Here is a 14,329-nt window from a genome sequence, read left to right as displayed (position 1 = left end):
GGTCTGAAGAGGCTGGTAAACAAGGACTATGCAAGTTTTGTTTATACCTGCCGTGGATGAACAATCTGCTGAGGTTTCCAATTCTAATGCACACGCTGAAGTATTGTTTATAATAGACAAATTACTCTTAAAAAGAAAAAGTATTTGTATTTTTTTCCTTCATCTGAAGAAAATTATACATACCTCGTCTGGCTCACTAGTTAGTATGATGTTCAAAGGAAGATCCACCTCCAATGGTGGTTCATTTGATGAGGGCTCCTCTTGGAAGTCATCTCCAACTTCTCGCTCTAAATCATCGGTATCCTTTAAAGAAAATATCTGCTCATAAAATTCTTGGTGTAAACTAATACACAACTAATTTAATGAGAAATGTAAAGTAATTGCTTCATAACAAGGTTTATAAAATAACCTGTCATTAGATAACAGCCTGCTTAATGCAAAATTCTTTGAGGAAATTAAACCTGCCATCTTACGTAAGGAAATTACTTGTTCTCCATATTATACTTCAACTGTTCAATATGTTAGTAGCATCTCAGAACACACTTGCAAATAATCATGTATTTTTTTTTATTTAAATAAACTGAGATTCAGTTCATAGGACTTTTTCACATTTAATATTCATCCATTCTAATTAATGAATCATACACATGCAAAAGTAATAAAATGCTATGACACGTATACCACTGCATAAAATCACAATTGATATCATTGTTAGATTTTCATTTTATGCACAATCTCCTCCAAATGCGAGTCCTCCATCACCTTTTGCTGGACCATTGGAGTGTGAAACTTTTTCATCACTCCCTCATTCTTTTACCCTATCGTTGGGATGGAACAAGTTACTTACCTGTAACTCTTGTTCTCCAGCATGGGTCTGGCATGGATTCACATGCTCATGAATATTCCCCGTCAGGCTGGGAATCCTCGGTAAAGAAAAAAAATCAGTATCAGTTTTGTTTCTGATCTGTCTTTCTTAGTAGTAACCAATCACTGGGTCATACTGCCCCCAGTCAATGACTGCCCTCTCCCTAAGCCCCGCCCCTGGCAGCCATCCTCAGATTTGGTAGCACGTAAAGTGGCAGTATGACCAGTGAAGAGCCGCAGAGGGGGAGGAGGGAGGGTTCGCATGTGAATCCATGCCAGACCCATGCTGGAGAACAGTTACAGGTAAGTAACTTGTTCCTTCTCCAGCATGGGGTCTGGCATGGATTCACATGCTCATGAATACAATACTACATAGCAGTACACACATGCACAACCACGGGAGGTGGCAAGGCTCAAAATTAAGTATTACATAAACTCAACATTAAGCATCTCTTACCTCCTCACCAGGATCACCTTAAGCGAACAGGCTGCGCAGCACTGCCTGGCCGACCGACTCTGGACTTCTCCCTGGAATCGCGGTCGACGCAGTAGAATCTCGTGAAGGTGTGTGTCGACCTCCACGAAGCAGATGTCCAGCAGGGGCACACCAGACAAGAACGCCGTGGTAGCAGCAATCGCTCTGGTCGAATGGGCTCTCGGACGGCCGGGCAACAGTCAGTTTGCCAACCGATGACAGTGCATGATGCAGCCAGAGAGCCATCTGGAAATGGAAGCCTTCGAGAGAGCCTTCCCTTGGTTCACAGGTCCAAAGTTCACAAACAGCTGTGATATCTTCCGAAAACTCTTTGTTCGGTCCACGTAGAACTTCAGCGCTCTAGCTACATCCAGCGAGTGCAAAGTCCTCTCGGCCGGCGACAAAGGCAACAGGAAAAACACTGGTAACACCAAAGGCTCGTTGAGATGGAAGTCCGGCGGCATCTTGGTCATGAAGGAGGGGTGCGTCCTCAGCACCACCCTCGTCTCGTGGAAAGTCAAGTATGGGGGCTTGCAGGATAGGGCCTGGATCTCTCCCACGCGTCGTGCAGAGGTGATGGCCACAAGGAACGCTGTCTTCCACGACAGGAACTTCAACGGAGCCGAATGCAAAGGCTCGAATGGCGGGCCCATGAGCCTGGTCAGCACCATGTTGAGCTCCCACGCCGTGGCTGGAGCCTTCACCGGCGGGAAAGATTGGAACAGTCCTTTCATAACTCCTTCACCAGACGATGAGACCACAGGGACGACCGTTCTGCAGTTCTGGTGTATCGGGAAATCGCTGCCAGATGTATCTTGATGGAAGTATGAGATAATCCAGCTTTGGCCAGCGACAGCAAGTACGGTAGCACTTGAGGGGCAGTAATCCGTAGAGGGTTAATCTTCTGGGCACGGCACCAGACAACCTCTTCCACTTGTGTCCGTAGCACGAGAGTGGAGGACGCCCTGACCTTTGCAAGAACCTCTCTGCAGTCAGCCAGGATATCGGACCCACCAAACTCTAGTGCTGCAGGAGCCAGGCCTGCCAAGTTCAGCGACTCCGGGTCGTGATGAAGAATGGCGCCTCCTTCTCTGGAGAGAAGATCTGCATCCATCGACAGTTTGACTGGTGGGGACGCTGACAAGTCCAGAAGATCCGGGAACCATATCCGTCTCGGCCACGCCGGTGCGATGAGGATCATCCTGCACCGGGACCTTGAGTTGGTTGATGAGTCTGAGCAGCAACGGCAACGGAGGGAACGCATACAGGAACAGGTCGTCCCAGGGGAACGAGAAAGCATCCCCCATGCTCCTCGGCTGGGGGAACCTGCTGGCGAACCTCTGGCACTTAGAGCTTCCGGATGTAGAACATTGTGGTGGTGTTGTCGGTGTAGATCCTCACCACCTTGCCCTTGAGGACGGGAGGAATGACCTGAGGGCCCAGAACACTGCTCGGAGCTCCAGTATGTTGATGTGGAGCGTCCTCTCCTCCGGGAGCCAAAGGCCTCTTGCGTAAAGATCTCTGGTGTGCGCTCCCCCACCCCCCCAGGGAGGCATCCGTCGTCACCGTCACCTGGTATGCCGGGGTCTGAAAGTCTGTGCCCGCTGCGAGATGCGCGCGGGTGCCCCACCATCGAATTGCTTGGTGGAATACCTTGTTGAGCGAGATCTTGTCCTCGAAGCTGCCCGTTGCTTGCATCCAACAGGCGTCGAGGAACTCCTGCAGAGGATGCATCCGAAGCCTGCACAGGCGAACCAGATAGATGCAAGAGGACATCATCCCGAGGAGGGACTTGGACCTCACCCTGGCCATGTCCGTGGCCAGCAGACGCTGTACCTTGCCCAGGATGGCCTGCGTCCTTTCCTCCGATGGCAAGGCCAACTGCGCTACTGTATCGAGTTTGGCTCCCAGAAACAGCACGACCTGTGACAGAACCAGGTGGGATTTGGGGAAGTTGATGGAGAATCCCAGGTCCGTGAGCAGCCAGACGGTAATCGCTGTGTGTTCTACGGCGAGCTCCCTTGTCCCTGCTCGGATGGGCCAGTCGTCCAGGTAGGGGTAGACGTGGATCCCCTGCAGGCGCAGCCGCACCGCCACTGGTGCTAGGCACTTGGTGAATATCCTGGGTCCCGACTTCAATCAGAATGGGAGGGCCTTGAACTGGTAGTGCCGTCCTTTGACTACGAACCTGAGAAATTTCGGTGTCCTTTTAGGATAGGGATGTGAAAGTAAGCATCCTCCAAATCCAACGACGATTGGAAGTCGCCTTCCTCCAGCTGGTCTAGCAGGTGCTTGAGGGTGACCATACGGAACTTCTGTGCCTTGATGTATTTGTTTAGCCGACGCAAGTCCATTATGGGACGCCGACCTCCGGTCTTCTTTCTGACGAGGAAGTATCTCGAGTATACTCCGGAGCCCCAGAGCCTCTTTGAGACGAGCTCGATGGCTCCTTTCTTGAGCACCGCCCTTACAGCAGTTGAGGGACGTGGTTTTCCTTCCTGGCCACGGGAGGAATTCGGGGGCACTTTAGAAATTCCAGAGTGTGCCCGTGGGCCAGGGCATCCAGCACCCAACGGTCGGTGGAGATGGACTCCCACACGCTGACGAACTTCGTCAGCTGGCCTCCCACCGGGGTGCTCCAGTGGGGGCCCGACGCGACGGCCGGTTCAGTCTTGCTTGGAAGCGGTCTTACCGCTTTGGCCTCCCTGGCGACGACGGCGAGATCCACCTTACTTGCCTCGTCCCCTGTAAGCTCCTTGCGATGAGGAGCGGGCCGCCTGACGGTACGTCGAGGAGCTGCCACCGAATCGTCAGGAGGCACCTTGCTTGCCTCCGGAGTTCCGAAAGGGCGGCCGCCGTTGCTGCAGAACCCCCAAGGACCGAGCCGTCTGTGTTGGTCTTGATTGCCTGCAGTGACTCATCCACTGTCTTTCCAAACAAATTGTTCCCATCAAAGGGCATGTCCAAAACCTTGGCTTGCACGTCTTGGTGGAAATCCGTCGGCTTCAGCCACCCCCGCCGTCAAAGGCAAACGCTGTTGCTCAACTGGCGAAACCGGTGCCGGCAATGTCCGTGGCCACTGTTATGGCGTGGTCCGATGCCACCTTACCCTCCTGTAGGATCACCAGGGCCTCTACCCTGTTGTCCGGGAGGAAGTCCAACAGGGGGGCGATCTTGTACCACAACTCCGTCGTAGCGGGCCACAATCGCTAGGGCGTTGGCCGCCTTAATCGTCGTCGCCGCAGACGAGATGACTCGTCGTCCCATGGCATCTAGTTTCTTTCCCTCGCCGTCCGGTGGGGAAGGTGAAGCCGAAGCCCCCCCCCCGCTTTCTTCTTGGCCGCTGCCGAGACGACCGAATCTGGGGTCGGTTGTGCTCTAAGGCACAATGGGGTGCCATCGGGGACCCGGTACTACTTCTCGTACCGGTCCCTTTTGGCAGGCGTTGTGGACTGGTTCTTAAGCAGAGCAAGTCCCTCGTCCCAGATGTCATCCAGCAACCGCACCGCGAGGACCGTCTTCCTCTTGGCCGCGCGCCATTGGTAGAGGAAGCCTTCCTTTTCTTTGGGGCAGAGCTGAAGGAGCTCGGACGCCTTGGCAATCATGGCATGGAGGAGCCAATTACGAGGAATCGGAGACGGGCGGTCAGTCCTGACGTCGCTGCCGTCATCATCCGTCCCCGTCGTAGCCGTGTCTGTCCCCGTGTCATCCCTGAAGGCGACAAAGGCTGGGAAGGCCGTGAGGGCTGAAGGGGAGCTGGATGAATTCTCCTCCTCTTGTTTGGAGGGCTTCCCGACGGACCCGGTTCAGCTGGGTCGTCCGTTGAGGGTAGGGGCAGTCTCGTCCTTATCTCCGTGCATGAGGCTTGGATTGCCGTCAAAATGGCCGCCAAGTTGTCTTGCGGCTCGGGCTGTGACGGGCGTGCCGGGAGCGACGGTTGTTCCTCCTCCAGGGGAACCTAGTCGTCGCCACCCTCGCTCTCGTCGGGATTCCTCCCGTGGGACCGGGCCTCTTCCAAATTCTCGGTCAGTTCCTCCTCGGAGGTTGTGTCCGTAATGGCCACCGCCCCCCCCCCGGGGTCTTCTCGATGGGCTTAAAAGAAGGGAAACTCTGGGCCCCTGAGGTCGCCTCCACAGGCTTCGCCAGGGCCGCAGCGACTCCCTCAATCGAGGCCTTGGCTGGGATCAAGGCCTTCACCACCTTGGGCGCGCTTGAGGCCTTCATCTTAGGGGGAGGGTCACCGCCTCGCTCCCCTTCGACCTGTTCTTTCGAGATCGACCGAGGCCTGTCCAGAAGCTTAGCCGGGTTCTTGGATTTTCTCTTCCCCGAGCCAGAGCGTTGGCTCGCGGTTGATGGTGTCAGGAAGGTGCGCCCTACCTGGCAGCCGAGGAGCCCAACCGTTCGGCGCTCCCGGTGCCCGTTGACTCGTGTGCTTTGCCTTCTATTGGGCCCCCGTCGCCGGGGCGCCCTCATAGGACTTAGAAGGCCACTCAGACTTCTTCTCACCTGCTGGGCTCTTGCCTTCCAGCCAGTTGGAGAGACGGGTCCGACGATCCCTCATAGTCCGATCCGGCATGTTCAGGCAAAACGCACAGTCCTTCTCCACATGCGTTTTGTCCTCGTGGAGGCAGTAAAGGCATTTCGAATGCTCGTCCTCCTTTAACACATTGTGTAGGTTGCATCCAGAGCAGATCCTGAACAGCTTGCTGGGAGTCGAGCTTCCCTTCTCCTGGGCCATGTTCCTCTCGTCCGCGAGGTAGGCGACAGAAACTTCTGGAATCCTCCAAGAAGCGCAACTCGACGAAAACTTCACCCTTGAGGGGCGTAGATAAATCCGAAACGGGTCCCCGTTGATCGGAAGTAGAAACGGTGGAGCTCGAGGCTCGATTAAACCGAAAAATTAGATAAATCTCTTTGAAAAAGCACAAAACGCAGTAAGAGCTTGAGAGCTATAGCACAAGGACTCCCAACACTTGAACGTGTGGTAAAAATCTAAGGCTGGCTGCCAGGGGGTGGGAGGGCGGGAGAGGGCAGTCATTGGCTGGAGGCAGTATGGCCCAGAGACCAGTGATTGGTTACTACTAAGAAAGACAGATCAGAAACGAAACTGATACTGATTTTTTTCTTTACCAAGGATTCCCAGCCTGACGGGGAATATTCATGAGCATGTGAATCCATGCCAGACCCCATGCTGGAGAAACTTTTGTATTTCTTTTTATGCCTTTTGCTTGGAGTTATGTTTTCCTCCAAGTTTTATGGCACCTGTCCGACTTCTGCAGCACACAGCACTTTCTATGCAGTGTTTGGAGCCCCTTGGTTTTCCCTTTTTATGGTCTGTCATTTCCCTTGTGGGAACACATGTTCCCAAAGGCAGACGAATATTTAGTATCCTTTCCATCTTTTCTATTGTGAGATCAGCACACCCCACATTATGTGGAGTGCTGAGGGATTACACTGTATCCTTCTCAATGTTCCTGTAACTTTTTCGTTACAGCAACAAGCTAATCTGAACGGCTGGTGGCAGTGGTTTAATCAAACTGCCGTTTGTGCAAGGTTTACTCCCAGACTGTACTCACAGCCGCGGTAGTGCACAGAAGGGTCACCACTGACCAGAAATTGTGACACTGCCAATTCAAGATGGCTTGTACTTTCTCAGTCCTTCTGTTGTGCAGGGTGGGCGAGTTGCTGATTTGACTCATCTTCGACAGGATCCCTTTGTGAAGCCCGCCAAGGCCCCAGTGTGTCGGAGGACAGGAAACCGGGGAGGACTAAAACGCCACCGTTTCTAGTCTTCTGCTGTTCCTGGCTTGAACCAATTCCAACTGGGAGGCTGGCTGTCCTAGAGGACAGCCACCATCCAGAGTTTAAATGGTGCATGGGTGCTGATTGGCTGGGTTCCAGCATAAGGGCGTGGATGCTGAAGTAGAAGACAAGCGGACCACTGGAACTGGAGAAACGAGGAGCAAGAGGAGAGATGTCCGCAGCAGCTTCCAGACGACCAGGAGATGCCTTCTGAGTAATCGCTGCAGTCCGACTCCTCCTTCCAAGTGTCAGGAGAGTCCCGAAAAGGACAAGACTCTCCCTTTGACTGGTGGGTCCAATTAATTTCAAGATTAATCTGCATTTCGAGCCATCCCACGACAAGTTGTGACCTTCACAGGCTGCAAACCCCCAATACCCTGGAACCAGTGGCCATCATGCAGTGCATTGTCTTCCGAAGATAGAAACCTCTGAAACTTGCGTCACTCCTTCTAGAGCTCCAGAGCCAAGATTCTACTCCTTGAAGCCCTCTCACCAGAGTGCTGGACCAAGAAAGCAAGACAAATTGACTGGTAATCGTTCTTCACTGGTGTCTTGAAAAGAGTGACAAAATCACAGTACCGCAAACAATCCTTTGTTTGAAGCCTCTTCCCTTGACTGCAGCTGCGAGATCAATACTAGTGTCCCTTTCGTCTGCCTGACCAAGAATATGGTGACTGGGTCTGCTGCTGCATCATGCGGGCATCGTGCTGCATACTCTCCTTCACTTCTAAGTTACTGTGAGACTCTTGACAGAACTTACCTAGAGTTGTTTTGCTGGATTGTTTCGTGTTTGGGCGTTTGCCTATCCACGCTCGCTCAGGCCCAAAGCCTGGGTCCCTATAGGGAGCCTTCACTGAAGACCCCCAAACCTTTTCCCCAACCAAAAGTGTTACTTGCTACTGAAGACTTCCTCTGGAACTTTGTATAGATTGTGCCTTGCTTGTCTGACCCTCCAAGCCAACTCCGAGACGCTCATAACTAGATAGGGATGGACTCCTAAAGCCAAAGGCCTCTCTGAATGAAATACTTGCAAAGTATTTACCTGCTTTATGTTGGTCTTGATTAATTTATTTTACCTGAGACAATTACAAAAGTAGTTCACTTACCTGTTGAATTGCATACTGCCATTCTGAAAGTATTCTAAAGTGCTTTACTTACTGTGAAAGTTGCATTGGTTTTTCCAATTTACTTATTGAGTGTTATAGTACTTACCTTTCTGAAGAATCACCTTTGCCTTAGTGTATATCTATCTATATTTATAAAAGTGAAAATGTGTGGGTTTGTGGCGGAGGATTGTTCCTTATACACTGTCACACCATTTCACCAATCTGCACCAGATTTTGCATAGTTACGTTGACATGATTGATTCCATAGAATTTAGAAAACCCCATCACTTTCCACAGATTTCAGCACCTTCACACATGAGACGGTTGCCTGAAATCATCGAAAACACCAAAGTGGTTGTAGAAGGTACAAGTTACTTACCTGTAACTGTTCTCCAGCATGGATTCACATGCTAATGGAAATTCCCAGTCGTCAGGCTGGGAATCCTTGGTAAGAAAAGCAGCGTTGGTTTAAAAGCTTGAATATTGCCTTTCGCCAATAGCCAATCGCTGAAGACTGGGTCATACTGAACCCATCGGATAACTCGTCTCCCAGAGTCCCGCCGCTGGCGGCCATCTTCAGATTGGAAGCATGCCAGGTGTCAGTAACAAACCAGAAGATCCACAGCAGGGACGGGGAGGGAGGTTCACATGTGACCCCATGCCAGACCCATGCTGAAGAACAACAGTTACGGGTTAGTAACTTGATCCTTCTCCAGCATGGGGTCAGGCATGGATTCATATACTCATGAATAAGATTATACAGCAGTAACATACACAACCACGGGAGGTGGCAAGGCTCAAAAGAAGTTGCGCAGCACCACTTGGCCGACTCTGGACTCCTCACTGGAATCACTGTCGACAGTAGAATCTCGTGAAGGTGTGGGTCAACCTCCACGTAGCAGCACTGCAAATTTCCAGCAGGTGAACCCCAGAGAGAAACAGTCGTAGCAGCAATGGCTCTGGTGGAATGGGCTCTCGGCTGGCCTGGAAGGGGTCTGTGGATCAGACGATGACAGGATGCGGCCGGAGAGGCAACTGGATAGGGAAGCTTTGGACAGGGCCTTCCCCTGATTCCGGTTGGTTAAAATGGAACTTGGACACAACTTTTGGCATGAAGGCGGGGAGAGTGTGGAGCACCAGCCTACTAGGTTGCAACGATAAGTAGGGGGCTTTGCAGGAAAGAGCCTGAATTTCCCTGATCCGCCTGGCCAAAGTGATCGCTACCAGGAACGCAGCCATCCATGAAAGAAACGTGAGGGGAGCACAATATAAGGGTTCACATGGAGGTTCCATGAGCTTTGTGAGGACAACATTGAGCTCCCACACCGGGGCCAGAGATTTCACTGAAGGGAAAGACCTAAAGAGACGTTTCATGAATTCTTTGACCAGTCTTTGAAAACATAACAATGGCTTTATAGGTGAGCTGTTTGCATCGTGAAATGGCCGTTAGATGTACCTTGATGGAGGCATGGGCCAAACCAGAGTTGCAAACAACAAGGGGGGGTCCCGGGAGACTCTGCCAGACATGAGTCCTGGTTACAAGAGCGTTACCCAGAGTCTTTAGCTCACTATCTTTCACAGAGGAGAAATAGCCTAAACAGATCCAGTCTTTGTCCTACCATGGGGCAGTCCAGCACCGAAATGCTAGGCAATTCTCCTCTGAACAAGAGTACCAACAGCAACCCCAGACACGTGTTTCGGTTTGGTTGAACCTCATCAGTAGGGTGTAGCTGTGCCTCTAAGAATAGTGAGCAAGGGGTCCACGTCTGGATTCCCCTAGTAACTTAGGGTGAGACCCAAAGTTACTTAAAATATGCAAATAACAAGGGGGTCCTGGGAGACTCTCTGCCAGACATGAGTCCTGATTACAAGAGTCTTACCCAGAGTCTTTAGCTCACTATCTTTCACAGAGGAGAGTGGCCAGCGAGAGCAGAAACGGCAAGAGCTGAGGAGCAGAGACACGCAGTGGTGTGAAGCACTGCGTCCTGCACCACAATGAAGCGTTTCCATTTGTGACTCTAGCATAGAGGGCGCTCTGACCTTGGCAAGAACAGCTTTACATTCTGCCAGAAGGTCAGTGGACAAACTCGAAGGCTGCACGAGCCAGGCCGTGAGGTTCACTGACGCCGGATTGTGATGTAGGATGGTTCGGCTTTCTCTGGAGAGCAGGTCGGGAAGAGGCAGCCTGATGGCCGGCGCCACCGATGGGCAAAGCACTGATACCATATCTGGCGGGGCCACGCTGGGGTGACGAGTATCATCTTGCACAGGCATCGCATTAATGTGTTGATGGCATGTAGCAGGAAGGGGAATTGGAGGAAAAGCTTACAGGAATTGACCCTCCCATGTGAGTAAGGCGACGTCCCCCAAGCTCCCTGTTTGAGGGAACCTGCTGGCGAACTGCTAGCATTTGGCGTTTGCTGCCGTAGCAAATGGATCAATCTCCTGTTGGAGGAACAGAAATGCTACTTGGTCCTGCTGCAACTCCCACTCGTAATCGGACTGAAGCTCCCTGCAAAGGGAATCCGCTATGTTTTTTTTTTTTTTTAAATGTCTGCTAGGGGTACGAGGAACATGTTCTGAAGGATTGCCCATTACTATAGAGTTTGCACTTCCAACAACAGAGCAGGGGTACCGTCCTGAATCCCTATGTAGAACATAGTGGTGTTGCTGTCTGAAAATCTTCAGCACTCGACCCTTCAGCAGAGGCAAGAACGACCTGAGGGCCCAGAACACGCCCGAAGTTCCAGCACATTGATGGGTATATCATTTTCCTCTCGTAGCCAAAGGCCTCTGACGTGGGGCTGCCCTGTGTGGGCCCCACCATCCGTCTAGCGAGGCATCCGCGGTGACTGTTGCCTGAAAGGAATGGGTGCGGAATGGGGAACCCTGCGTAAGGTGCAAGCACACACCCCAACCATTGGATGGCTTCAACTTTTCTGACCAAGTGCCCGTTGCATGGTGCCACCTGCAGTCCAGAAACTCCTGGAGTGGCCTCATCTGCAGCCTACAGAACGGGTTCAGATGTATGCAGGACGACATGCCCTGCAGCGACTTGATTACTAGGATGATTACTGATTTGATGGTGGATAGACTATGCACCTTTCCCCAGGATGGCCAGCACCCGCTCTTCCGAGGGAAAGGCTAGAGACGCCACTGTGTTGAGACGTGCCCCCAGAAACACAACGTCCTCCGATGGCATTATGCAGGATTTCAGATAATTGATAGAGAATCCGACCTCAGTTAGCAGGTGTATGGTCTGTGTGTGTGCACTGTCAGGCTCCAAGAAGGTGGCCGGATGAGTTAGTTGTCTATGTACGGGTAGAAATGTATGCCATTGAGACGTAGATGCGCTACCACTGGGAAACACTTTGCCGAAGGGCAGCACCTTGAACTGGTAGTGATTCCCCACAACTGTGAAGCGAAGGAATTAGAAGTTTTGGGTGACTGGGGATGTGAAAGTAGGCATCTTCCAGATTGAGATCTGTCATGAAGTCCCCTTCCTTCAGCTGGCTGAACACTTGCTGCAATGTGACCATCCTGAACCTTTGGGACCGTGGGTAGTTGGTGTTGCAAGTCCAGTATTGGGTGCCAGAAAGTATCTGGAGTATGCTCTGGAATCACAGTGGGACGCGTTGTATTGTGCCCTTTGCTAGCATGGTACACACTTTCCACTGCAGCTGGGCAGTGTGTTGTCCCTTCCTCGTTACAGGTGGAATACAAGGGCACTCGTTCGAATTCCAGCATGTGCCCTTGCTGCAGAATATCCAGCACCCATTCGTCTGTGTGGTAATGTTTTTCCAGGCATTGATGAAATTTGACAAACTGCATCCCACTGGGGTGCAGAAGTGGGGGCCTGCATGGTTGCTTGCACCTTTCCCTGCGGGCATCGACGGGGCTGCAAGAGTCCACCGCAGGGCTGGAAGTGACCTCTGTACGATTCCTGCGCTGTGGAGCGGGACGGCTGATAGGAAGTGGAGGCGTATCCCTTTAAAGATCTTCAAAATGTACTCCTGGAGTACTGAATGGAAGAGTAGTACTGTGGAAGGGTTCCTACGGAACTTGCCGTCGGTTTTGATTGCCGGCAGTGTTTCATCCACCGCCTTTCCGAAGAGATTATCGCTGCCGAAAGGCATATCCACTACCTTGGCCTGAACGTCTGGCCTGAAATTGGTAGCCGTCAGCCAACCTTGACGCCTTTTGCGCCAAGCCATTCCTCTTTTGGCAGAAGCTGGAATCTGCAACATCCACCGCCACAGTGATAGCATGATAGGAGGGCACCTCCCCCTCCTGAAATAGTGAGAGCTTCCATCCTCTTGTCTTCCGGCAAGAAGTCCATGAGTGGGCTCAGTTTAAACCACAATTCCCTATCATATTGGGCCAGGATGGCTAGAGCGTTGGCATCCTTGATGTTTTTTTTTTAAAATATACTTTATTTTTCCATTTGTCAACATCAACTAACAACTCAACACTGAGTCCGATTCCCCCACTAGCCCTCCGTTTCCCCAAAGTATACACAACGCAAATCAGCACATACGAGTCACAGTGGCGAGCCTATAAAGCATTACTTAACATTATGAGTTTGTACCTTTTATTTTAATCAATCTGCAACAGTTATCAGCTTCTGAATATAAAGGACCCCAAACGTCTGGGGGACGTGCATGAAGGGAAGAGTCCTAATGAACGCAGTTTCCATGACAGTAGGCAACATCCGGGAGCCACAGTTGTGCACTGCGGGCGACCCCTCCCCCATGCCATGGCCACACTCCTGCACGCCAATACTAAGAGCAATCCCGCTAGTCGCCTCACAGCGGACTGTAGGGGCTTTGTACATCGCAATAATGCTGCGAGTGAGCTCATCTCCAGAGGTTCCCCAACTATCAGTGAAATCTTGGGCAGCACCTCCGACCAGAACTGACGGACCCTCCAGGATTCCCATGCCAAGTGGAGGAAGCATGCCGGGGTGCAGCCGCATCTAACGCATGCATCTAGAATGGAAGGGAAGTGTCTATGTAGTCTGGCTGGGGTGTAGTATGCCTGGTGCACAAAGGTGAAATGGATATGTTTATACTTCGATAGACCTTCTGGGTCTGCAGCAGAATATAGGCCCAGTCTTCTTCAATGGGATCTCCTAGCATTGTTGCCCACCTTCTCCTCTGGGTTTCCATCCCTCCCATCCCGGCTATCAGATCACTATAGATCCATGAGATGAACCAGCCTTCCCCTTGTGTCTCGATCAACCCATGCTGTAGATGTCATACTAGTGGTTGTGCTGGGAATGTGGGAAAGAAGGTCTTAAAAGTATATCAGATCCGAAAGTACAGGAAGATGTCAAGGGCCAAGACAGCTCCCTGTTCTTTTGCTTGTTGAATCGTAAGGAATACCCCATCCACAAACAAGTCACCCAGGGATTCTATTCTCAGCTTATCGGTCCATTGTAAATAAACGTGCTCAATCGTTATGGGCAGCTCGGGGATGTGCTTTGCTGGTAGGAGAGGTGAGTACAGGCTGGGGATGCCACTCCTCCCCGGCCACCCTTCTCCATATCGTGTATTTGATCAGGACCACATTTAGCATGTCCAGTGGGACTCTGAGCTCTCCGACAATTACTGCTCGTTGCAAGCTGGGGTCATCAGAGCCCGTTTGACTTGGACAAGCGGTCGTACAAAAAGTGTGTGGCGTACCAATGCCCTAGGAATTGTGTGCCAATAGTAGCGTTCAAGATCAGGCAGAGCCAAGTCTCCCTTTGGCTGTACGAGTGATGTATAGGCTACTCTTGCAGGTTTCCCAGCCCACAGGTGGTCTAGGATCAGTCCTCTCAAGAGCCGAAAGAAGCCACCCGACAACCAGGAGACAAAAAGATACAGTAGTTTGGGCCATATGATAATTTTGACAATGGATTTGCGCCCCAGGAGTGTGAGGTGTCACCACCTCAAAATCTTTTCGCAAAGCTCTTCAATGGTCCTTCCGTAGTTACTGCAAAACAATTCTTCGCGGTTGCGAGATAACATCACCCCAGGTAATTAACCCCAGAGGACTCTCACCCAAGGTCAAATGTGTCCCAGTATTCTCTGGTTTCTGC

The 14,329-nt window shown here is 51.6% G+C and overlaps 1 protein-coding gene across 2 annotated transcripts in view; it reads right to left on the bottom strand.

Annotated features, from left to right (window-relative positions):
- MTDH (metadherin) overlaps nt 1-14,329 on the bottom strand; it is a 462,606-nt gene that overhangs the window by 85,899 nt on the left and 362,378 nt on the right. For both annotated transcript variants that reach the window (XM_069621403.1, XM_069621404.1), the window contains one exon: nt 184-303. In XM_069621403.1, the coding sequence (XP_069477504.1) occupies nt 184-303 (120 nt within the window). The remainder of the gene's footprint in view (nt 1-183; nt 304-14,329) is intronic.

This window comes from Ambystoma mexicanum, chromosome 5q (assembly GCF_040938575.1).
Source record: "Ambystoma mexicanum isolate Mex_15411 chromosome 5q, UKY_AmexF1_1, whole genome shotgun sequence".
Taxonomy (NCBI): domain Eukaryota; kingdom Metazoa; phylum Chordata; class Amphibia; order Caudata; family Ambystomatidae; genus Ambystoma; species Ambystoma mexicanum.
Note: the sequence above shows the minus strand (reverse complement) of the source record. Positions and strands in the feature narration are given on the sequence as shown.